Genomic DNA, 27,156 nt, shown 5'->3' on the forward strand with positions numbered 1-27,156 from the left:
ATTTTCTGATATTTTTGTTGCGCATAATCACTTGAATGCAGTAGCTGAGCTTAAAGGAAGAACAAAATGTTGTAAGACTTGGAATAAAATGAGAGGGGTTTTGAACAAAGGCAGTGAGTGAAAAATGGCAAAACCTGTATCAAAATATTATCATAATACTGAAAAATGCAGAGTGAACAATTCCTCCCCCAAATTTCCTTCAAACTCTGCCTGCAGACCTTACAACATTGCTTTTAAGACACAAAATCCAACCTGGGTTTTTCATTACTGAGGAACATTACACATTAAACACCTCTCTGATCTGCAGTTGCAAATTACTTTCTCCTCCCTCCTACTCTCAGTTCTTCACTATCTCTTGCTATATCAGTGTTCCATGATCCTGTATGCTCCCAGGAACGAGAGGTTGTCATTTTAGTGGTAAGTCAACTTGCACTCCTATAGTCGTGTTTAAGTAGTCATAATTCATAACTGAATACTTTGTCTTCAATGTTCACCACACCATTTTGAACTGCTCCCATTGTCATCTCAGACTGTAATGGCAAGCAGCATCCTTTCCAAATGCCCAAAGTCAAATATATTCAGTCACATACAGAGGATAAGCTGGCCCGAAGAAGTGACCTGTAATTGCAGCATGCATAGACTATCAGCAGGAGGAGTATGCTAGCACCACACTGCTCATTAGGTTTCCAAGAGATTTGTTCTCTCTAGTTATCATGTATAATGTCATCTCTTCATGGCAAAAATTACCTGTTCTTGGTAGATTATTATCTTGCTGCAAATTTATGCTAAGTAGGTAGCAGAGCCTCCCACATGTGTAGCTAGAAACAGAAGAATTAAAATAAATGAATAACATTAGTGTCAGACTATCTGCCTCAGTTATTCCCAGACTTCACTCCAGTTGGGAGAAATAAAGCACCATGATGTACATCACCTTTCGCTTTTAATTGAGCTTATTTCCTGTGGGGCAAGAAAGGTTACGGAGTTTCACGAGGACCACACATGCTGTGATCCACCCTGGATCCCTGTCTTTACCCCTCCGAAGAGTGCAGGTGCAGTTATATAGTAAAACAGTTTTCAGCAGTGAAGTTTGGAGACAGAACAAAGCACATTTCTGTTGTTTCACACTGTAAATCGGTATATCCATCTCAGTGTACAGACTTTCAAACTGTGGCTAAACCTATCTAGGAGACCTGTTAACAGGAAAGAGAACTACTTACTTCTGGGCCCACAAGCAAAATAATAATAATAATGATCCTAATCCAGTTCCTCGCCGGCAATTTGCCGCATCAGAGAAAACACTGTCACAACTGAAACTAATTGGCAGCCCTAGCAGGGAGGCCAGTGAGTCATGTAGGCTAAATCCATGCAGGTCAACTTGTGATCTTTTCTGAGGCGTAGGCAGCATGATGGGAAGCTCAGAGCATTTCTACCAGCTTTGTAGCTGTTCTCAGTGGAAAATATATCCCCAGCCATGAATACTGATGCTATGAGTGTTTATTTCTTGATACATTTTTATGAATCTTCAAATTATATGTCAAATATAATTTTAAAAGCTTAATCCTCACCAAGGTTTACAATAAACCTCCTTATTCTTGCCTGGTATTTCTCTTTTTACCATTCCCAGATGGCAAGTGTTTATAACAGACAATGTAGAAACTGCATCTGGGTCCTTCATAGCTATGAAGTAAGGTCAGCCCTGGCTGGAGATCTTTGATATCTTCACTCTAATCTGCAGATTCTCCTTTCCATTTGTTCATTTCCCCTGATTAATTTGAATTAAATACCAGTTAGAGAGCTCCTCACAGTTCTTTCATGTGGAGCAAAAAATCATCAGAGGATGGAATGTAGGTAAAAGTAAAATGTAGGTGTTTCTTCCTGCTTCATACTAATCATCCAGGCAGCCTTGGAGTGCACTCCACTTGTGCATTAAAGGAGAGAAAGAGGCAGTTAAAGAGTCTAAAGTATCTATTTGAAAAGAGCTGCAACAACACTATGTTAACTAGTGCTCGGTACAAAATCACTGCTACACTGGCCTGCAGAGTTGCTAGGAAACCAAAATAAAAATCCCTACTTTGTAAAGCACAGCAATATCATGAACATAGCAGATTTTTGCTGCTATTCATCTTTTTTTTTTTTTTTTTCTTTTTTGGTGATGTTTAAGCAAGGTTGTGGAGGATGGAGGGAGGAGACAGGCTGCACAAAATGGAGTTAGAGGAAGCACTAGGAAGCTCGTCTCTGTCCTGCTGTCTAATCCTACATGTGTTGCAGGCTTACTGCAAGTAATTTTGATTTTTAAAAAGAGTTAGTTTTCAACTTTAGGACAAAGGGATACATCCCTGCTCTTACCCAGCTTGTATTCAAAGAACCATGGAGGCAGCTGGCAGGGAAAATAGTGAGGCTTGTAGCAGGGAAGAGCTTGTCTGCATTTCAGGGAGGCTACATGGACTAAAGGCATGGGCTTTGTGTAGTTCCACATCAGATTATACAAGTCTAAGTCTGGGATTTTTGGTTTTGCTTTTTCTTTTAGTTCTTGCCATACATTCCAGTTGTCTCTCAAATCAGCATTGTTTCTCCTCTGACTATAGAGTTAGCTCGTTGAGGGAGCTGGTCTGCCTGAAAAGGCTTGTGTAGACTTAATTTTCAGCTAAATTAGCTGCTGCTGAGAACTAATACTGGCACAAAACGTGGTAGGGATACTACAGACTAAATGTGTGGAACTGCATCTTCAGAACAAGTTGTGCTTGTAGAGAATCAACCTTGTCAAAACATGGTGGCAGATACAGGAAACAAGAACTGTTGTAGAGTTGATCATAACGTAATGAAGAGAAAAGGAAGATAAGGACTTTCATTATCTGAGTAAGAAGAACACAAACAATGAAAGAGATACTATGTCCAAGAACAATGAAGCATTTGATAAGGGGTTTGAGAAGTATAGTAATCCCCTGACAGAATTAATTCTTCTAAAATGTGTTCTTTTTGAAGTGTATTTATGAAGTAGAAATATTGAATAGATATCTGCATGAAGAACATAGAGCTCCAGCACTGGAGACACTGATTTCTGAAATTAGATACGAGATACAAATGGGTTACAGGTACACTGTAACAACAGCTTAGGCTATGCTCAGCCTGCATATCAACTTGCAAAACTACGGAACATTTCTCCCAGTTGTGCTCCCCGGATTGCTTACACAGAGACTTAGGTCTGGATAAGCATTATGTCGGTCAGTTAATCTGGTTTTGAGGCCACTCAAATACAAAAAAACAGAAAAAAACCCAGATACAACATCAGAGCAATGCTCAGGTCTTTAGGAGATGGATCAATATTTGAATGCTATGAACACAAGGCAAGTGTACCAGTTCAACATGTAAGAAACTAAGAATCAGGAGAAAAACAGAGGGTGGATTTATTGGTTTTATGTTAGTCACCTGTGGCGTAAACAATAGAATCCCAGTTGGTCACACAAACTTGCAAGCTCAAGCAAATTCTGTTGGAGAGAAATGATGTTACATTTAGTTTGTTGCTTCTAGAGCAGGTAACTGTAACAGATCAGCTAAATTATGTTCACCAAGTTTCTTTTTCACTATTATTCATCATGACTACCAGAAATGCTGACATCTGTGTTGTAGACAGAGGCCAAAATGCACAGAGCCATGACTTCTGTGTTCTTACCTGAGACTATAACCTTTGCCTTGTGCTGGGAAAGACAGGCAGTGACACTGTATGGAAACAGGTTTATTCTAAGTCTGTGGATACTGTAGCTATCCAGCCTAAGAAAAACTAGGTACAAGAATCCACCTGGTGATGAGACCGATGATATGATTTTAGCAGACCCAGACATTCTCAGCAAATACACTAGTCAGAAAGAGCTGCCAGGCATTCAGCTGCCATAGGTGCAGCCAGTCTATTTGGTCAATGACCAATTCCATTCCGGATGGATTGTGCTGCCAGCTGCAATATAATCAGCAATACTGATAAGCAGCAATATTGGACTGGAGAACATGACCAAATGCTTGTGTTGTATTAACAAAACTATTTAATGGCTAGCGGGCAATTGCAGACTGTTGAGAAGAAACCATGAGACATTGCTTGGAATTCATCATAGCAGTTAGAGTAAGCCTTGATGTGGTTACAGTGTTACATAAGCATATTCACAAGAGAGGAGGGAGAATTCATCACGGGTTCTTCCTGCCCTTCCCATGCTCTCTAAGGATATGTTTCTAAGAGCAAACTGAAGTCAAAACAGAATCCACTGTGAAGTTCATGAAACTACTGAAATGCAGATGGCCATCAGATGTAGTAATATCACTGTAGAAAGAACAGTCTGTGAAGAAAGGAGTTGTAATATCCACTAAAACTAGAAAAGCAGGTCCACAGCCAAATAATTATTTTAAAACTTGCAGGTAAGCTGAGAATCAGCATTGACAACCCACTGGAAAAAATATTGGCTATTTCTACAATCTGAGGACAAACTGATCTGCCCAAGGCAGTATTTCCTGATTGTGGAAAGGGCTGTGTTCTGCCAGACAGAATGAGAGGACTCATCAGACTAGCTGACTGCCTTTGTCTCCACTTCTGGTAGGCATTTCTGGGAATAAATGCTTAAGGGCATTAGGGGTTGTAAGATTTTTCAGTATTGGTATATGCAGACAATAGAGAAACTCCAAGACATCTGAATGGCACCCATTTAGAGAAATGGCACTGAATTACTATTTGAGTGGAAAAGAAAGCAAGCCTAGAGAAAAATCCCCAGATCATACCCTAGAAATGCCTCTAGAAATGAGTGTAAGAAGGATGTAGCCAACTCTCTCCCTTTCATTGCAGACTCAGCTTTACAGTGTATCTAAGTAGATGAAACCTGCCCCAAGACAGGAAAATTTTGCCAGGCAGACAAGAAGAAGATGAATAAGGCAGAAGAAATCCTATACTAAATAATGGTAATGTCTGAAAACTCCAGTAGTTCACAGGAGACTGAGAGCCTGAATGAACAAGCCCAGACCAAAGGATAGGAAGGGAGTAAGCAGTTTATAGTGTCACCAACCGCCTTTCCAAATTCTGTACTTTCCTAACAGTATCCAGGAAGCTCTTCAGATTGTTGACTTGCAATAAAGTAACAAGACCAGGTTCTTGAAAGAGTAAAAAAAAAAAAATCATTCAGAGTTCTTGCCTGTATCCACTCACCTTCCTACACTATTAACCCTTTTAGCTACAGGTTTTCTGATGATTTCTCAATATAGAGGAGATCCTTCTGTATTGATCCTTCACTTCTGGAGAATTCTCCATCTACATAACCATACATTTTTTTCTGTAACCCACATATGTGTAATAGCTTGCTCTAGTTTTCTCTGTCTTTCCTCCGTCCTGTTGAAGTGACTGCTATTTTCACGCATTTGTATCTCACTTCTAGGTAATCAGCATTCTTTCCAAGCACTGAGCTATTGCTTTTAGCATCCTTACCATTTACTTAAAAGAGGGGACAGAAGATCTGAGTGGGGAGCAGAAAACATGATATTTATATTTTGTTCTCTTTAAACACATCTTGCGCTGCTTGTTTTTCCCAAGCCATAGTTGCCTTCTTGACCTTTGGGATTCCTTTCCAAGGACAGGAACTTTCATTCCCCCTTGGAGAAATGAAGAGCTATGCCCATGGCTAGGAGTCTCAGCCTTCCATTGGCATGTCCTTCCTCCTGGCATCTTTGCACCACTGTGGTTCATGCTCATCATAGCTCATCACTGCATCTCATGCTCTAGGGGCAGTCCTAGACCAAGACCAGTGAGACCTGGACTCCTGTGAAATCTCATTGTTTTCTGTCGTATTGAAATGAACAGTTTATCCAGTTACTGTTGCGGGAGAGTCCCAGGTTTTCTTCTGAATGCTGGAAGTGAGTGAAAATCTTAAATGCATGTTTAGCCTGTGCTTCTATGGAAAGTGAGGCTCTGTATTGCTCAAGCAAGTGGCTGCTCTCTCCTTACATGGGCTGGCCAGTCATCTTCTTACCTGTACCTGCTCCTGTTGAAGAACTAAAATGCTGAGGTTGTGGTCAGGAGACTCCTAATTGGAGACTCCTAATTATCTGTATTTATTTTTTTTTTTTTATTTTTAGCTCATTTATGGAAGCCCAACCTAGTTGATGTCTTCCTTTAATGATACACAGTGGCTGGAAGGCCAAACTAATTTTTTTTTTCCAAACATTTCAACAGTCTTTGATATTACTGCATGGGATTTGGGTAATATGCTGATGGATTCTGGCAAAAGTGGACAGGATTGCATTGGACTGGTCATACATCTACTTTTGAGGTACAGGCTGGGATTTAGAGTAATGAAATATTTGTTCTACCATTTTGGCTTCACAGCAATAACCTTTCTTTTGAGCTGTGCAGAACATTATACTTGAGAAGTTACATGAAAGCCAATTATTACCAGTCCCATGTACAGAGCTCAGTAGTCAAACATGGACAGATCATGATTTTAGAAAATTAAATTTCTTGTTTATTTTTTCTTCATCATCAGAGTTATGATTCTTTTTCCTTTCCTCTTTTTCCACCCCAGGCTTTTCCTAAAGCCATAGGGATTATAGGTTTGATTTTGTTTAATTCTGAGATCATATAGTGCTGGAGCAGCATTTGAGCCTTCAAAAAGTCTAGCAGTCATCATGTACCATGCACAAAATGAGAGAACTGGCCATTTTGCACTTCAGAATAATTACTGGTAAAAAGTGGAGCTGTATTAGTTCCATGGTATTAATTTTTGTGAACATATAAATACAGATTTCTACAACAGTTTTAGCACCCAAGTCAAGCAAATGTTGAACATATAGTGCTGCTGATGAACTGTGAATTTTTAGATATCCTAGGTCCAGACTTTTGGATGCACAACTGCTCGCTTCATATGTTGGGTTAATAGTTAAGGTCAGCTCAGACGCTGAGAGTATTACTCTTGAAACTGGTGAACAGGTATTCCTGTAGAGCACAGCTTGCTTTCTGCTCTACCAGATACTGAATTTTTTGGCCTTCTGGGCTGTATACAAAGTCCTTCTACTTTCACAGGGGAATGAGGAGACAAGAGAGGATTGTTTGTGTTTCAAATGGCCTTTATTCACTCTGAAAAGAGGCAACTGTTGCAGTGGGTTTTTTTATACAGAACATGTGGTCCGAGACTGTGCCATTCTGATAGCAAATAAGAAAAATATGTAGCATGGATTAAGGTAAGGGGACTATACGTGGTTGTTGAGATAAATTTAGTATTTGTGAAAGGCGGCAAATTGTTGCACCTTGACAGTGAAGTCTCATGTTAACTGCAGAGGACAGGTGCCTCCTTTGCAGACCTGCTTGTGTTTCATCTTTGACCTGGAAGAGTCAAGACTAGTAACCACTGGCTATTTCTTATTTGTGTGTTAATCATTCTTTTATTTCTCTGCTGAGGTTGGCAGTTAAGGAAAAAGATGTAATTGTTATTTGCAGTGTGGAGGTTTGTCCCTCCCACCACTTGCCAGAGACCCATCACTTCATAATACGTAGGATTGGATGTGTAAATTGCAGCAGATTCTGGAATCTGGAGGTGAAAGCTTCCAAATCATACTAATCACTAACGTTTTTGAGATACAGACAGTACATCCTAGCAAACGTTCAGCTGGGTTTTCAGAATAACTCAGGTACACCTTTATGCTGAGACAACAGTTTGAATGTACAAGCAGAGTTTCCAGATGAGAATGTCACTGCCTAATCGGGAGAAACATATTCAGGTCAAGTGCCAGATACAGTTATGCAGGATAACAGTATTGGTCCACACAGCCTTTAGGGAAGCAGCATAATACTGGAATACTGACAGAGAATCCAGAAACCAGTGCACAGCCTTGAAGGAAGCCATCGGAAGATGTTTTTCTGTCTTGCAGACCATGATTATTGATTAGTCAGTTCTGTGATCCTCACACATGAGCTCTTCATTGACTGGAATTAGATTTATGAAGGCAGTTGCTTTCTTCGCAGCAGTAGCACATGCACGGCATGTTTTGTTTGTCACAGATGCCTAGGGAAGGGAGAGCACCTGTTATTAAGTGCACGATGGTGTAGAGAATAGGATGGATAAACAGACCATGAAATTGCATTGGGTCAGTCCTGTGCTGCCAATCCTGAACACTCAAAACTTAAGCCTCAAGTAGAGGTTGTTTTAAAAATTATTATTTTTTTAAAAAAAACAAAGGAGTTCCTTTTTATTTGCTTTCTGGTGCATTAGCAGCTAAAAGTAACTTTTTTTCCGCCTGTGAAACCTGAGATTCTCACAAAATCACAAAACTACTGATACTTAACTAAAGTGACAAATATTCTGAGAATTGGCAGGATAAATGGGCATGACATGATCCCACAGTGCCAAAACTAGAGACACAAAAATCCCACACAGGTAGAAAAAGCTACATGAGAAAACTCGGGCTGCAGTTTTTGCTCTTTCATTATTTAATTGTGATTAAAATACAACGGTCACAAGCGAACAAGCTTGATTCTATTCTCTGTGTGTTAGACTATGGTAGTGCCACCTGCTCAGCAATTTTCTTGCTTAATGCAGCTTTTGTACGGAGCCCAAAGCAGAATTACCTGGAGGAGCAGCAGAAAACTTGCAGAGAGCCTTGTGATAGTTGAGGATTAGGAGGCAGGAAATGGGTGATTCACTTTGGCTTCTGAAGACATTCAAAGCTGCAGGCAGGATCAGGAAGGATATTTGGGAGGGTGATGAACTGATTCCTAAATTATTTCTAGAAGTGAAAAATAGTGGGGTTTGCTTTAAGAAAGCTCTGCAGGTTTGGGTGCAGTTGCAGACATAGTTGTCCAAACTGTGGCCTCAAATTGCGCCAGGGAAGGTTTAGACTGGATATTAGGAAACATTTCTTTCCAGAACGGGTAGTCAGGTGTTGGAATGGGCTGCCCAGGGAGGTGGTGGAGTCCCCATCCCTGGAGGTGTTTAAGAGTAAAGTTGACTTAACGCTTAGAGATATGCTGTAGTTGGGAACTGTCAGTGTTAGGTCAATGGTTGGACTGGATGATCTTCTAGGTCTTTTCCAACCTAGACAATTCTGTGTGTGATTGTGTGTGTGTGTGAAGCAGATGACTTTGGGTCCTAGCATTGGATCAATGAGTTTACGTCACCTTCTTCAGTAAGGAGAAAGTCATCCCACCTGGCACCATTTGGTATGCTTTGGTGAATGGCTAAGGCCCTGAAGAGAGCAGCTGAACAATTAAGACATTATTCTCAGTATTTATAAACAGTTGTTTTGTTGGTGTGTTGTTGGTTTCCTCTCTCTCTAAAAAATATTTATGTGCCAAAGGGAAAGCTCTGGCCCCTGAAAAACAAAGGAGTAAAGCCCTCATAATTAATTTCTGCTATTTGTTTCTCTCATATACTATAGACAAGACTATATGGCTCATGTCAGTATTTGCTATTGAGCCTAAATAATTGTCCTCTCTCCAGGTATTGTCCTCTCCTGAAGACCGACACATCAGCTGTAAGCAAATGGCAGATTCGCTGGTGTACAGAGATACAGATCTGTTTGCCTGTTCACTGAGTTGTTTCACTAGAGATGCAAATTGGATAATTGCAGATGCAAAAATTGTCGATAGCTGCTTGTAGAAGATCTGCATGCATGATTACACTGTTTTTACAGGAAGAATTATTAAATATTAGTGCTAGTTTCAGTAAATATGCACACGTGTTTTTGAATATAAACCTCAGAATTGTGTGCCTCTCTGGTGGGTAGAATGAACTAGATGGAACACAGCATTTTAAAGCATCCTTTTGCTGTCGTTTCTCCTCAGTACACACTACATGTGCTTTGACTACACTTCCTCCGGTCTCTAAGCCACTGCAGAAATTCCAGTCACTGAGCAGCTGCGTGTATGCTTGAATGAAGTGTGTGCTGCTCCGTGTGTCAGCAGGAAAAGATATAAATAGAGCTTTTTTCTCCTTGTTGTCACAAGCTATGTTTCTGCTGGCTACCCCAAGCTATTTGTTCTTCAAGTCTGGTGTAAAGGGAATACCTTTAAGTTAGGTTCAGTGCTGCAGTTGTGGATCACAGAGAGAATATGAAGCAATTTAAGGATTGTAACCATTTACACCTAGTGCTTAGTGGGACAAGGCCTATCAAGATTAATGGGCTGTGCTTGCTGCTGTCCAGGCAATTGGCATTTTGCTGCAGAAGTTGCCTTTTTTTTTTTTTCTCCCTTTCCAGTGAGGGAATATATTGAAATAGCTGACAAAAATGCCCCTTTATGGAACTGTCAGGTTTTACAGTCTGAGGATGAAGCTCTTTGGGCTTTGTGCTCTCCTGCTGACACACGCTGGTCTCACATCTTTGCAATGAAGAATTGCTCCTGGTGCCAACTCGTACACCAAATGTAATCAGCTGAGAGATCTGGAGAGCTGGTGGGTGAGTTGGTTTGCCTGGCCCTGGGGATCCCTGGTCTAGCAGGAATATTCATTTATCATCATGTGATCTGACGTATGTGAGCTGCACCACACATCAGGACTCTGTGAACTTGAGTGGTCTGCATGGATTAAAATGGACCAGGATGTGATATCCTTGAAGCTGCTATTCCAGATACAGAGTTGATAATGTGACAAGCCCTTTCCTCCATGACCTGAGGTGGCACTGGTGTGACTGAGGAGAGATCCTGGGAAAGTAGAATCTGAAATGGGGTGTTCTCTGAAGTGAGACAGAGCTTGGCCCATCCTTGGAAGCACAAAGACTGGTTCAGGAGGCCCTGGTTGCATAGGACTTTGATGGAATTGTAAATAATGTTGTCTCACCTCACTTTTCCAACTGAAATCAGTTTTTAAAGTATTCCTGACGTATAAGCATCTGATTTGTCCTACAGTTCCCGCAAGAAAGACTGTCTGCATTAGGTATATCCAGCTCTGTGCAAGGACTACTGTGGGTGATAGCAAGCCACAATTTATGCAAAAAATGTCAATGCATGTACCTCCATCACTGGTTTCCTTTCTGCTAATGAAGTGCCTTGCACAGTGTCCATATTACAGACTGGCTTACGTGAGGCTGACACTTCACAGTGGTCCCTGATACTGCCAGGAGCTGCTCTCTGCATCATTCTGAGTGCACTTAATGTAGACCGTATAGGTAATAATTAAGAAGCCAGTCACCTCCTCAACAATCACAGAAATTCAAAGCAAATGAGCCAATTGTATATTAACACGTATGTATATACACACAATTACAAAGGGAAAACAAAATTTTAAAGTTTAATTGAGATTTAAAGCATTTTTAAAATATACTATATGTAGATCCCACCAGATGGTAATTTAAAATTAATTTTGAAGTGAAAGATTCAACAAGTAATAACATCACCTTTTAGCCTTTATAACCACTAAGATGTTCTAAATGTTTCTATTCTTTGACAGCTTGTCCTAGTTGCCTGGGCATATGACACATTTCCTGGAAGGAAAATAACTATGCTATCAATCCAGATACAGTCTGTCCTTGATTTTCTCCCTGCCTTTTCATTTAAAGGAATCACAGCTATAAGAAATGTGAATTTTCTAAAATCTAATCAAGATAGGATTTTTTTTTCTATGTCAGCCTCCATTAAGCAATAATATAGAAATGAAGTTAATTTTCCTTACATTGCTCTCAGGCATCCATTTTACATCCATTACACTTTATGTGTAATAATTCATTTCGCAGATTTGATCTTCCTGTTCATTTCAAGCCAGTTGTTCCATTTTTAATATTTCTTTCAGAGAAGTGAAATGGCAGGCATATTATATAAATAACTTTCTGATATGTTACTACAACTGTTTGAGCAATGCTTTTCTTGAAAGAGAGTTCATTAGCAAATGAGCAGTTCCTGAGTATAATGTAAAGCAGTGTTTCACATGGAAGGACAAACCTAAGCCATTTCTCCAATTGTTCCATTGAGGCAATAATTCTTGGCTTAAAGATCTGGGGATATAAAATTAAAATGAAAATAATTGAAATATAAAGTAGGTCATTTACTAACTCTTAAACTGGGATTATGAGGGCTCTATTCTGAAAAGGTTACAGTGATCAAAAATTAACAGAGGTGGCTCTACCCAGTTTTTGTATAAGTGTTAGGCCTCCAAGACTTAGTACTTACCATCTGATGAATGTTTAAGAAAGTGTAGTCCTAGAGACAAGACACAAAAGGTAACTGCAACTTTGTTAAAATTGCTGTTGCAATGTGGTGCCATCCATTTCGAGCAACTGCCAACTTTGATCTCGTCTTTACTTAATCATACCTTAATATTCCATAATTGTGTATTAGCCCCCCTCAAATAAGCTCTTTATTAATTCTTTTTTTCAGCATTATATGGCCTTTATAGCACATCACCTAGCAGTTTGTGATTTCAATTTATATGAAGTAGAATAAAGTGCTGAACAAGTTAAGAGGTTCATAAACACATTTAAATTGGCTTTTAACAGCCAGCCAGAGCAGAACTGCATGCAGATCTATTAAATTTAGCAGAACTACACAGATACACACCTGCTGAAAACCTAATGCAAACTTTTCATCATATGGTTCAAGCAGGTACTGTCCTCTCAATTAAGAGAGGACACTTTTAGCTGCAGGGAAGAACAAATGGGTAGAAGGCTTAGAGCCATGATACAGTAGGTCCACACTTCCAGGGCAGTCAATCTGGTTCATCTCATCAGAACCAAAATAATCTACTTTAAGGGGTTAAAGACCCAGATGACACTAAAAGATCATAATATCTAGATTTACCTACAACCTAAGAAGAAGTCCTCCAAGGGCTGACTTCGCAACCACTTGAAAGAGCAAAGCTCTTTCTGCAGTAGGAGAATGGATGTGGGGAATCTTCACAAGGTCACCTCCATTTTCTCCTCAGAGAATGTTTAAAGGATTCTGAAAAATAAAGAAATTGTGTAGTGTGCTTATCCAGGGGGCTTATCGTATTGTATTAGCAGTTACTCATCACATTTAATTAAGATTCCTTTTTAGCTGATGTGAAATATTATTAGCTCCATCCCATATCAGTAAAAAGGAATACTAATGGGATGTGATCCTAACAGGAGATGATAGGAAACTGCTAATGTGTCTTAAATGTTGTGGAAGGGAAAGAGGGCTGTGACTGCCAGAGTCTGTTCTGAGACCTGTGATGTCTTCAGTTTTACAGCCCCTTCCTGTGAAAGATATTAAATTAACACATCTCTTTTAGGGCAAGTTGCTGACTAACAGCCGTATTGGTGAGAATCAAAATAGACATTGATTAGTATTTAGTTAATTGGCTTTCAGAGGAGGAGAAGTTTGCAGAGGTTCAGTGATAAACTAGTCAGAGTAGGTGAGCGAAAGGATTATGTAGGTCTAAAATGATTTTATATACCTGCATGGTATAGTTTACTTTTAAAATTAAGAAAACCCTTGAGGATAACAAAACCAAACTAAACTAAACAGTAATGGTATCCTTTCTTTCCCTCTATGGTCCAGATAGAGAAAAGGCCAGTTTTGGCTTTTATCCATAAAATTCCAGTAAAATTATCCCTTTATTGGTGATCAGAGCCAGAGGGAGCCAGGGAACAGGTTCCAGCTCTGAGGTTCAGAACACAGAGCCACCTTCAACATCTGAGAGACAAGGCACTGCATTTTCCACACTCCTAAGCTTTGTATGTTTATAGAAAGGAAGATCCAAGCAGAAAGCTTCCCACTGTAGTCATCTGGCCTGGAAATGACAATGGCTTGGACTGCTGGGGTGGGAGCCATATGCAAGAGGAACTGTTGAAGCCTGTAAGCTAAACAGAGATGATCAGGAAAGAAAAAAAAGTTGTCTTTTAAGACTGTTTCTTAGGTGTCCATGATTCATTACTATGCTATCCTTTCTAAGTGTTGAAGCTCACACATTCATTCATGTTTAAAATAGATGCCTCTAAAAGCACTGAAATAAATGTGTCCCTTTTTCTTTCACTACCACTTCCAACATCCAATTAGTTGGTTAAAATTAGCTTCTGCTTTGAAAGACTAAAATTGATGCTTCAAGTTTCCATAGTTACTGTCTATTAATTGTGCTCAGTTAAAAAGTGGGGATTCTCTTTTGCCTACCAGTGCTGGGTGTTGGCAGCCATGCTGGGCGCTTTCCTCTTTATGCACCAGCAGTAATATGGACTGTGCTAAGGTAAGTTTACCTGCAGAAGGTTTTCACAGCTGCAGAAACTGGTACTTGGCAAACAGTTTTGTTGAGGGTAAGCAGAAAGGACTGAATTCAAATGAATTCTTATAGGATTGTTCACTCTTCAAGGTGGACATAAATTAAAACAAGCTAGTCCTCTCCAGGAGATCCAATGCAAGGAGAACATCTGATGCTACCTTCTGTCTTCCCTTCAGGTAACCTGAAAACCCCAGCCTGAAATTTTCCTTCTTTGGGGACTCAGTCACAGCCAGCCATTGAGATAGGGGCTGAAGCAGAGAGTGGCTGTAGCAGCTGTAGACTGGAGTCCAAGCTGCTGATCCTGTGATCACCCCATGGAAGCAGAGTGGCCTCCAGTGGCAGGAGGTGACCCGATACATAGGATTTCTGTGCTGTTGGCCTCAGTTCAATAGCAGAGAGCAGGGGGAGGAGGGGGCTGGCTGGCTGCAGAATACTATTACAGGCTGCAGCTGCAGCCAGGAAATGCTTCCTCCTTTTCACCTTCACAGCAGGATTTATGATGGTCTCTGAGCCTGTTGTCTTTCACATAAAAGTGCTTGTATGTAAGAATTTTTTTTTAAATTTAAAATTATGGTAAGTATTAAGTCTTAGAAGTTTAACACTTATACATAATACAGACTAAGCAGTGCACAGATCTGTTTCTGTCCTCCTGACATTCGGAGCTTTGTCTTCTCCAGTGACTTCTGCTCTCTTTGCAATATTTCATGTCTTTATATAATAGAGGCAGCACCCACACACAGCACCAGTCAGCTGAAAGCAGTTAGAATGCCACCTCCCTCCTCGTCACATCCAGAGGGAGATTTGAGCCACAAATCAGACATCTCAGTTTTTAAAGATTTGTCTCAAAGTCCACATTTTTGCAATGTGTCACCTAGCAATCTTAAAATCAGCCCTCAGCAGAGGCCTGGGTAGCTGTTTACTGCTCCAATCGGTTCAGTTTAGGGCATTTAAGGAGGTTACATAGCACCTGGTTTGACATTAAGGCAAAGAAAAGCCTTTTCTTTGGTGGAGGTGGGGTGGGAGGCAGCGAGTCCCTGCCACTGTCCACGCCACCTCTCCCCTCTCCCTTCCCAGATATTGAGGGGCACAGCAGTCCCCTCAACACCAAGTCCAGTTTTCCTGCACTATTCACTGCCCTTTACCTACCGTTTGCATTAAAACCAGGGCAGAATGATTGGTGCTCTAGCTGCCCACACTATATTTATAAGATGAAATTCATCTAGGTTGGCGTTTTTTTGGCTGTTTTCATCTATGAACTCTTAAAAATGGTCACTGTAGGCCTGCAGACAAGGTGAAATGCCCAAATAAAAATCCATTTACCTTATATTGGAGGAGTCTCTCCCTACAACCTCTGCTTGCAACACAAACATTCATACACTGCATCCTCCGCAGTCCAGCATCCAATAGAGCTGGAAAGATGACACGGGGAGTCATGGATATGTGTGCATGCTGTCTCGGTGATACAGCAGATTAGTTCTCAGTTTGGTGAGGAAAAGTTTGAAACTTGTGCTGAGCAAGTACTAACAGGTGCTTTCCAAGACAAATTCTACCAGTGGGAGCAGGACTGGGCATAAGTACAACACTAGAAAGATGTTACCTGAGAAGGCTGATGTTTTTGTGGGAGGAAAAGCCTCTTTTAGTGAAAAGAGAATGAGAGCAGCTTGGGACACTGGGCTCTGTTTGCTTCTTCAGCAGCTGCAAGAAGCCATTTAGCCTGTGTTGTGCTCTGACCACAGCAAACTGTGGTAGCAAGTAAATCAGTTTTTGCCTTCACATATCTCAGAATATGCTGGCAGAGCTATTTGATGGCTGAGACAATTTCTTTAATACACAGCCATGTAAGATTGTTTTCTTATAATGAGATAGATAATGTCTGTTGAAATTCAGTTTCAATGTCTGCATGGACAGAAACTTAAGACTGAGCTGGAAGTGACCTCCATGCCCGCCTGCTGCTTTGTATCTGGATGTTGGAGCAGTGGGGGGTTATGGATCTCCCACAACATATGTGCTATAATTACCCTGTTTAATGTTACTGACTTTAAATCCAAGCAATGGATTAAAGCTACAGGCTCCATGGTGGAGAGAAGTTTTCATTTTGTTCATTCTTCCTGTCTCTGAATCATTAGTGCAGAACAGGTCAAACAGATGGAAGAGCAGAGAGTGAGAATCATGGTTTTGCTTTTTCTTTGAGACTCCAAATTGACATGGTCCTTAGAGATGGTTGGGATTTTTTGGCAAGCTGATAGTGAAAGTGGTTTAACTTTGTTCTGACAATAATTTCTCTGTCTTTCAGTTCAGTTTCTGTCATTTTATCATGCTGATGATGGATTTTCATTTTGCTTTCTTTGTCGTGTGGTTGGTTGTGGTTTTGGTTTGGGTTTTTTGTTTGTTTGTTTGTTTGCTTGTTTTTTTAAAAAAAAAAAAAAAAAAAAAGATTAAATGGGCATTTTAATCCCAAAAAGGATTAGGGGTGATCAGTGAAGCCAGAATATCCACAGAGATCCTCCAAATGACACAGAGGGGTTTTCAGTGCACGCTGTTTGCATTTGAAGTGATGTTTCAGAATCAGTGCAGAACATCAGACTCTTTATAACAGTGAATATTCATTAAGCCTGCCAGAGGCAGAAGCTGCAGTCAGTACAGCATCAGTGGAGGAGGCTGGGAAGAGAGAAATCAGGTTAATGACTAGCTTTCTCTGCAATTTGCTTCCTGCTTATTGCCTGAGCTCAGTTTTAGATAAATTCATTTCATTAATGTGTTTTGTTACTCTGATCTGCGGACAGAAGGGTCTATGATTAATGATGGGGTATTCCTAGTCTCACAGTGGCTTTAGCTGTCATGTTCTGGTGTCTAGAAAAAAAAAACTCTGAAAAATGTTTCCTTTAAACTTAATAGATGGCTTGATTGAAAGATTTTATCTAAGCTCTGAGTCTGTGAACCAACAAATTTTTAAAGACAGGGACAAAGTGGGGAGGGATGGAACAGAGTGAAAGCAAGCTGCTGTCTTGGCTGAGCATGTCACACAGCCAAAAATGTCTCTGCAGGGAGACGGAGCTGCACAGAAATGTTTTCCTCTTCTCTCCCTTGAGCAGAGCCACATCTGTTCCAACACGAGTTAGCCTTCTTCTGACAAAGGTTCTTTAAGAAAGCAGCAGAGGCATAGGAGGTAGAGACGATGTACATGGCGCTCAGAATATATGGCCAGCTCGCATTATGGGAAGCGAGCACCACCTGTTCCTAGTAAACACCAGATTGGAGCTGTGGGGCTATACAGGGACAGGAAAAAAACACGTGGCCTCCCCAAAAGAGAGAAGAATGTCAGTGAGATAGAAACTGTAGTCTTAGCCCAGACCTGGTGGGATATCGATTTGTGGGCTGAGTGATGACATGTTCTGTGAGCAGGCATTTGCCCCAGATTTAGAAGACATCTCAATTTCAGACTGTTTGTACCCATCGCTCAGCATTTTGACTTTGTTCAACTTACATACCAGCTCGGATGGTTTTACAAGCTGATCAAAGCCAACCCTTCAATTGTATGAATTCGCAAATGCCACATCTGAAAAGACAGCGCTGTAAACCTCAGTGACAGACCTGTACTTTGGAGTTTTGCAGCAGACCTGAAGACCTGAACTGCACTGGTGTTACTGCTGTCATAACTAAAATGTGGCCTTTTAAGGGTGGAAATGGTGCAACCTTAACAATATGGTTGAGATTTCTCAGGTATTTCTGAACAGAAGATGCCAATGCTTGCTTAAATGAAAATCCCATGAGGGGACTGGGGCTGAGAAAGTGACCTCATCTTGCAAAGAGTTGCACAGAATTTTTGTGGCTGTCACTGTTAAAGAGATTAGTTTCAAACTTCTTATTTTTTTCAAGACTCTGGCATGGTCAGAAGTACAACATTCCCTAAGCTATGATACTGCTTAACTTGCTCCTGAGGGTGGAATTCAGCTCCTTTTGCACTAGCCACCCAAAAGTTAGCTGTCTACTTTAAATTGGGTGTCTGGGCTTTATCTGAGTTGAAGAAGCAAAGGTAATACAGCTCCAGCAGAGACAGGAGAGAAACAAAGAAAACTCAGTGCATCCAAAACCAGGGGTTTAAGCTAGGTGGGTTGGACTGCCTTCTGAGGGTGCCTGTCTCTCTTTATAGACTGTAGCAAGAACTAAATTAGTTTAGTTTGGATGGCTACTTTTTTGTTGACTGAATTTAGAAAAGGGATACCTTACTCTGTGGATGACATCTAAGAAAAAAAAAAGTTAGGTGCCTACAGCCACTACAAGCTAAATTTTATGGACCTTGTTCCTTGTAGTAAGTGCCTGAGCTCCCCGCACAGAGAAGGGGGAGAGTTAGGTACCTCTGAAAAACCTGTGTGCTGAGATCAGGACTGCCTGGAGCATGCAACCTGCTCCTTTTCTGGGATCTTGGAGCCTATGACATCCACATGACACTATCTAACAATGTGTAGAGATTCAGGTGCTTTCAGAGCAATTAAGGACTTGTTGAACAAGTGCCTATTGACTGAGATTTGTATGTTTTTCAAGTCCTGTGGGAGGTAGAGGGCTATTAGCATATGAACTGTAAATCCCTCTGGAAAAGAAAAAAGTAGCTAGGTACTGTACCCTACTGCTTCAAGCTTTCAGATAGGTGATTTTAGGCTGAGGGGTTTTTTCGTGTGTAAGTCTGCCTGTGAGTTTCAGACAACAGTCACTGGATAGAAAAAGAAGTATTTTGAAAGACAACCTAGAAGACCTTTCCTCCCAACTAAGTATAGGATCTACTCGACTGCAGAGTCTCTGTTGCTCTAAGTTCCATTTAAAGTCTACTGAGACACTTGTATTTTGGTGAGAGTACAAGGAAATGGAAGGGGTGAAAAGTTTATCTCCCAATCTAGTATGCAGACACACAGGCAAAGAAGCATCAGGAGCTGCAAGGTGCAGCCTAGATTTTGGGTTCTGCTGCAGGCATGCATTTTAAAAATAAATCATTTGGTCATTGAACATGAAGACTGCTGTATTCCTTGAGAATAAAACAAAGGGGCAGTCTCCAAAGTAATCCTTTGAGATATATGAGGAAATGGCCAGACTCTGTGCTTTTATGTAGGAACTCTGGTGAAAACTTGCTCTGTAGCTGTAGAGAGAAGAAAACTGTAATGTTTTAAATTAAGTGTTACAATATAGCTGGTGGATTTGCTTTATATAGATTTTCCTCTAAGTTTAATGAACAACTTTAAAGCATTCAATAAGACCCAGAAAATAAACAAGAGTACGACTAATCCTGTTAAATGTAAAATAGCATCGAAGTAGAAAGTTTTTATTGTTACATTCCTGCTGGTAAGAAACAGAAGAGATGTTTAAGGAAGCTTTGGAAGCCAGGTGATAAGTGACATTTATCCTTGATCTGAAATGCATAAATGTACAACATTGTTAGTACAGCTGAACTGTGACCTTCCAGCCTGCCAATACAGATAAACACACATGTTATCAGGTAAATCATGCAGAAGGGAAATTTCCTGAGGAGGCTGTTGAAGACACACTCTAGGAAATGATGGTTGTTAACTCATTAAGTTCTGTCAGTCTCTGTCTTTTTGTATGTGAGCTCTCCACACAGCTGTAAGGACAAGTTTCCTTTGGCTTAGTGAGTATTAAGGAGTATTAAAATGCTTAGTTTATATGGTCAAAAAACATATTCAGTGACTGGGAGAGAAACACACAGAAATGCAAGCAAACCCCTTTAGTCTTTAAGTTGACAGAATCCTGATTCCAGGGTAGATATGATGGGTTTGGATACATTATGTCAGATGGCTTTGTGATAAATGCTACTGACTTCATCTGGTGAGTGGATTTGTCTAGGCAGAACCAGATTAAAGGCTCAGTATCCTGTTCTGAATTAGATTTCAATAGTGCAGATGCATATGTGCACCCTGTTAGACTGGCAAGAGTTTCATGCAAGAGATACTGTACCTACAGCTGCTTCTCAGGTCGTTCCAGCTGGAGGTTTGAGGTGCCTGTACCTATTCGATCTATCTATTCTTACATGTTACTGTATTTGTGTGGTAAAATGGATAATATAAAGTCACTGTCATTGTCTCATGTCCCACCTTTAGCCTAATATGCTCATGTCGAAATGGCATGACCACACACCGTGTTGTTTGAGCTGTGCTGTGGTGGCACTGCAGTCCATAGAGTGTTGTAACCCTGTACACTTCAAAGCAGTTTTTGGACTATTCACATCTACAGGGCTCTCCCCAGCCAGAGCAAGGATGATTCAAAAATGATTTGAGGTCACCTTCAGCTGTTTTTTTCCTGCCAGGAACAGGAAAAGAGCTTTGGGTCTGGGCCAATGTTGTTTGGAAGGAATGTTGCATGGGTTTGTTGGAAAGGAGAAAGATTTATTTGTCAAATAGGGCCTAATTTATGATGTACAATATGAAAGCTCACATTTTTGTATTGCTGGAAAAAGACAATTGATTAATAATTTGGAAAAAGGCCAAGACACACAGCATTCACCTTTGTAATTTATCATCTCAAAGAAACAAAAGTGATATAAAAGGTACCTGACCAAAATACTTTATTAAGCAGAAATGAAAGCTGATTCATATTGATGCATTTAGTATGAAAGGGCTTGCTAGGACATTGCTATTGCCAACAGCAAACATGTAAAAAATCTGAAGTTGATAGTTAAGGGCATAGGAAATTTATAGAAAAGCTACAACTGATAAAATAGAAGAACTTCCACATTAATAATACCTTCAAAAAAGGTATTTGAGGCTAGGGAGGTTGAGGTCACTAAAACAACTTCAGCAGTTCCTGGAACATACATGAACTTAAAGTCGAATCTTCATCATTAAATACAGTCTAGGGGCAAAAGAATTGTACAGGCTGTTCTAATTCTCGATTAAACATCAGATTGTAAGAGTGGTCATATCACCTCCTTTACAAAGATTCCAGGTGCCAAACGTATTATACAGGTGGTGTCAGACAGTTCTGATGTGTCATGTGTACACGTTTCTTTGGCTCTGTAACATGGACGTACTGCATAAGTATGGAAAAGCTTAAAAAGGAACCGTGCTTTCCAGCGGTGTTTGTTTTGCTGACGTGCAAGAGGAATATTGTCAAGCAGCAGAATGTGTTCTTGAGCTTTTGAACAAGGAAAGCTTTATGTCTACGTGCATGACATACCTTTTATTACATAAAATAGAAAATTGTACAAACAACATTACAGAAGATGAAGAATCATGAGAAAATAAGTACAGGAGATGCTGTTCAGTTCATGAAATGGCTGCTGAAGTTCATTACTACTACAGGGGTACAGAGCAGTCAATAGCTAAGGTTTACTGAATAGCATCTTCTGGTCTGGCAAAAACTGGAGACCTCCCTCTAGATTGTCTACTTTGTTTTCTCTTCCTGCCCCTTTCACCAGTGGGAGACCTAGAACTTCTCTGTTTCTTCTCTTTTCTGTGCCCTTGCCTCCTCTTTCAAGGGACATGGAGTCCCTCTCAGCTGGTTTCCCAGCCCTTCCTTGTAGCAGTGCAGATCTTCCCTCCTTTTTTACCCTGAACTTCTTTACCTATTCAACTGAACAGCTCTGATGCAGAATACACAATGCTGAGACTTAATCAGATCAGTAGTATTGGCATTGTGCAGTATTGCAAGAATTTGTGTGTGGCTAGGAGTGTTACAAGTGTGACAGGTCCTATGTTTGCAATACTGCACTTTTAGAGTGTAGATAAGAATATTTTCGTCAGATTTGAGGGCTTTAGCATCAATGCATAAGTACTGAGCTTTCCCCTGATCGCAGTCCTTTAAACACTTAAAATGATACACTAAAATGGATATGTTGTTCCTATTCAAAACTGGGAGTTATCTAAATTACAAAGAATTTTCAAAGTTTACAAAAAAATAAAACAGCCAGGTTTTAAGACTTTCTCTCACAGAAGAACCTAATTGGTGTTGCCTCTCATTATGCTAGAGAATTGTTCTTGTCAGGACAACATACATAAATATTTCAATCTGATTAGCTCAATCTTGTCAAAATTGTGGAAATAAAATTAAAACTTTCTTCATACTGCAAGCCTAAAGCTGGGGACAGAACTTCACTTTATATTTGTCTGTCTAAAATATTGTGATCTACCATTCTACCATATCAATTCAAAGAACCAGGGGTTAGTCTCCATCTGGTGTTTTTCAGCCTTTATGTTGTGATATTACAATAAGAAAAAAGAAACACTGTAGTGAGGATTTTCCCAGTTTGAGAACTCACTGCAGTATTATTTACTTCTGAACCATTCTTGACAGCTTACCACAAATTTGACACCAGCCCTTTCTGATTTCCCATTTAGAAAAACTTTACAACTCTCTTACAAGACTGACCCCATTTCCTGGTGAAAGGGAACAGGTTGTCAGAGCATCACCTTGAAGAAGACTATGAATGTTTCTGAGACCAGATTCTGCACCCTGGTGGAAGGAGTCCTTTGGTATCTCCACCCAGACAATTCAGTTCACTCCTGTTTTTGCTCTAGGGCTGTGTCTGCTGATCAGCCACATTACATACATACATACATACGTGCTAGTTGACTCTCAGGTTCCTCTCTGGGATCCACCAACTCATTCCCTCCATGAGGAATCCTGGATGCAGATGACAGGATGGTTTGCTAAGATATCCAGCATGGATGTGCACACTGCCAAGGCTGACTCCCCCTGCCCTGGACACTCCTCTAACCCTGGCCCAAAAGACTTGACACCCTCAAACATACCCTTGTGCCATGCAATACACATCCTTGTGTTTCATGCTGTAAAACACTACAGTGGGCTGCATTGTGGTGATCTCTTATTCTGTGCACTTCAAATTTGAAAGAAAAATAAATAACTATATTTCAAGGCACTGGGATCCAGAGCATGTTAGGCCCAGCACTCAGCGCATACTAGCATTGAGCAGCCTGGATGAGAACCAGTCAATAACATCCAGGCAGGCAACCAAGTGTCAATGTAGAGCCAGGCTAAAGCCATAGCTTTCAAATAAGAAGCTGATACTCACTGAGTGCTTGTATTTAATGATGCTTTAAGCTTTTCTTGCTGTTTTGACTTTTTCAGAACCTGAGGCGGGAGAGGTGTCCCCCCCAGTGGGAGCTGGTGTGAACAGCAACAGCTGGACCTTTAAATTTGGACCGGGCAATCCCAAACAAGGTGGTCCTGGTGAGTTGCCAGACAAATTCATTATCCCAGGATCTCCTGCAATCATCTCCATCCGGCAGGAGCCACCAAACAGCCAAATTGACAAAAGTGACTTCATAACCTTTGGCAAGAAGGAAGAGACCAAGAAAAAGAAGAAAAAGAAGAAGGGAAACAAGACTCAGGAGAAAAAAGAAAAGGGCAACAGCACCACTGAGAACAGTGACCAGTGAGGGGTTTATACTGAAAGAACCCACCTAGCCAGTTTTTGTAATAATGACAGATTTCTCCTATGTAGCAACTCCCAACTTCTTCCTACTGTTAACAAATTTCCTGTATGTACAGACTTGAGAAAATCAGCAGGAAGTTCACAGTGTCTGTCTAAATTGCTTAACAGGTTTTGTCTTGAAAGCTTTATTAAGTCTGGTGTTAACTCTTTTTCTCCACTCTGGCTTGTTTTCAGAATCTAAAAAGCAGACACAAGTTTCCTTTCTCCTACGCCGAAAAGGAGAATCTTCACAGTACAGCCAGTGAGAGGTTGGACTCTGCACTGTGGTTCCTGTGCTCCTGTCTTGATGACACTTACAGGACAGGTTTAACAGTTTTAATGTTGTGCACCCTCTATCTGATTGGAAATATTTGTGTGCAGATGTCAGCTAGGTGATACGAGATCAGATCATAAAATGCAAGAAGAGCTGGTAAATATGCAACAGAGGAAACACCTAATGAACACAAATGTTCAAAGATGTTCAGGCTGGGGAGGAAATGTCTGAAAGGAGATGACCAGACTTTTCAAATCTTGAGAAGTCACTGTGTGGAAATACTGAGTCCTATACATGACGTATTGTACACACGCCTGCAAATAAAACCTCACATTTACAGCTCTTTAAGATACCATAAATTTTATCTCTTACCAAGCAAGCCATTGGGAAACTTGTCCCTTAAAGCCCTGCATTACCCTGGCAAGGCTAGCCCTCCGAGTGTAAAAGGGCTGGGCTGACATCCCAGGAATGTAACTGACTGTGATGCTCTGTGTCCCTATTTCCACTCTAACATTATTTTGCACATTATGTCTCTGAAAAGGTCAGAGTTTTTCCACGACACTTATGCAAAAGAGAGAAAAAAGAAATGTTAACTATGCTATTTGTTATTTGAGATATTTATTTATAAAGAAATATAGCTGTAAATGTTAAAGAAATATGATGCCCTTTAACCCAAACAGAAGTCGATCTAGAGCCATTATAAATTACGATTGCTGCTATTAAAGTGCTTTAGAAAAATTGCCTGAAACATCTGTATTATATCGGCCACTTGCCAATAACAGCTTTATTCTGTCGGGTGATTTGGGGGCTGCCTCTTGCATGTATTAATAAATACAGGAATATCTTCTCTTTTTTTCTGCATTAATCTGCACTTTGAATACACCTTTGCAAACAAACTGTCCTAATATGAAGAAGCAGAAGCAAACTCCTCACACAAATGGATTTACTAACCTGCTAGCTCTGTGCAGTACCTTGGTGTTACCTCCCACACAACCTTTTCTGATTTTAGTTTTACTTTTCTATGAGATTATGAATTTCTGACCCTACTAACACTCATTATGTAAAATTCAAGTACTGTATGTATGCTGTATGCTCTTATAAGAATCCTGAAATATTTATTCTGTGCTTGTGTATGTGAATGTCAATGCAACTATTATTAGAGTGGACTTTAAGCTTTACCGTTGAATGTAAATTCATTATTTCTTTTTTGTACACTTGTGAAAAAGTGGAGTAGTGTTAATTTTTTAAGCCACTGTTGATTATCAGTTTTTTGTGTATGAAACACAAGTAAAATATCTTTCTTAAATCAAGCCATGCATGCATTTGGGATTTATTGGTAAGAATCTGTGAAGCTAAAGCTCTGTGAATTACTAAACCTAAGGGTATAAATGGAGTAATGAATGTGGTTGAGGATGTTGCTATAAAACCAATACATGTATTTTTAAATAGAATATAGCTGATGAGGGAATTCCAAGGAGTTTTCTACATTATTGTACATTCACAGAATAAAGCTCAAGTGTTGTATTAATTGGAACTGTGTAAGAAACTACATAGCTCTAAAATATCTAACAGACCCTTTAATCTAGGATCAAAGGGAACAACTGGATTTCTTGAGACATGTCCTGGATGTTTTAAGTTTCCAAACTGCTGACAGAGCAGAATAGGACAACTCCTATTCATTTTTAAGAACCTTCAGCAAGTCTTAAAACATCACAGAAGGTAAAGCTCTAATAAAAGAATTCATATCTCAAAGCATAAACTACCAATGGCCTCGTGTGGTCTATTTAGAGTTTTATTTTTCTACCAGTCTTGTTTTACTGGCAATGAAAAAGATGCTACTTGAGAAAGAATCCTTGATTCAGTTTTAAAGGCTAGCCAAGAGGAAAAAAACTGAAGATTTGGACAGGGAGCTGTTCTTTTATGAAAGTGTGTCATGCAAGTACGTTTAGGTTAATTTTTTTATTTGGTGACTAATCCAACAGTTTCCAAAATGTTCATAAACTGGAGTTACAGTGGTAACTTAAACACACATAAGGATACTGTTGTTTTGTACTCATCATAAAGAGGTTCTCCTCAATGCCTCTGGGAAAAAATCCAGCACAAAGATTTAATTCTTACAGGAATCTTTAACATTTGATTGGTTTTAGATTTTTATTGATTTTTTTTTTCCTTCTGAGTGCTTGCATTTTTCTCTATACAGGCCAATCTCATTCATTAATTTTTCATCAGTGGTCATACACAGCTGGTTTTCCAATGCTTGCTTCTATCAGAATGAACCCAGAGCTGCAGTATGTCTCTGATTTGCCTGTTTTAACACAAAATTACATTTGCCAATGCTGGCTTTGTTTCAGGTGCTTACTGCAGAAGGACTTGCATGACTTGGTAGACAAACAGAATACCTGAAGATAAGCATTGCAGTATGGCAATCTGATAGAACAGAGAAAAAACTCTCAGAGGAGAGGGGATGCTTTTGCTGGAATTGTTTAAAAAGAGGCTGGAATGCACTAGCAGAATATATGTTACACAGATTCACTGTGTTTTCAGAAGACTGAATCAGGCACCCTCACCAGGTTTTTAAAAGATTTTTCTGTATTTGAACCCTCTAGTACAACTGGAAGGGTGAGATGTCTTACATGAAATTTGAATATTTCAAAAATAGTACACAAATTGTACCATTGACATCCTTGATTTTGGATGTCCAGAAAAGGAGAAACCTTTGGAATGAAGTATTTCTGGAGGATCAGGGGAGGGGCAGAATTTACACATTCTGCCACAGTTTTAGCAGTTACTGTTCAGATACCACACAACAATGGGAACTGGGGATCAGAGGTGGCCAAGACCAACAAGAATCAAAGAGCAAAAGTTTCTTTTATCCTCTAACTGACAATGAAGGGAGCAAGACAAAATACAATGCAGAATTTGTTAACAAGGAAATTACAATTTTGGGGCTTTTTACCACTTGAAGAATTTATTTCTCTCACAGTGAGCATATTGTCTTTAGAAGTCTGGTTTTTATGCATACAAGATCAGTGACCAAAACTATTGGGCTTTTATAACAGTTAGGCCTGAGTTATGTTGTATATTAATTACAACCTGTCATTGAAAAGATATCTCATTTTACGTTATGCTTCTAAGTCTTAGCCTTGTGCAGTTTCTTTCTGCTCAGTATATGGGTCATTGCACATCAGATCCAATTAAAGTTTACCAATGATCTTACATAAGGGGAATAACATAGACCCCAAAATGTATTTCCCAGATTTCAT

The 27,156-nt window shown here is 40.0% G+C and overlaps 1 protein-coding gene across 1 annotated transcript in view; it reads left to right on the forward strand.

Annotated features, from left to right (window-relative positions):
• Positions 1-25,203, forward strand: part of LOC141949953 (protocadherin alpha-2-like) — a 149,282-nt gene extending 124,079 nt beyond the window's left edge. The window contains exon 5 of the mRNA XM_074884141.1: positions 23,274-25,203. Within this exon, the coding sequence (XP_074740242.1) occupies positions 23,274-23,584 (311 nt within the window). The 3' untranslated portion in view covers positions 23,585-25,203. The remainder of the gene's footprint in view (positions 1-23,273) is intronic.
• Positions 25,204-27,156: the final 1,953 nt, after the last annotated feature.

Source organism: Strix uralensis, chromosome 14, assembly GCF_047716275.1.
Source record: "Strix uralensis isolate ZFMK-TIS-50842 chromosome 14, bStrUra1, whole genome shotgun sequence".
Classification (NCBI taxonomy): Eukaryota; Metazoa; Chordata; class Aves; order Strigiformes; family Strigidae; genus Strix; species Strix uralensis.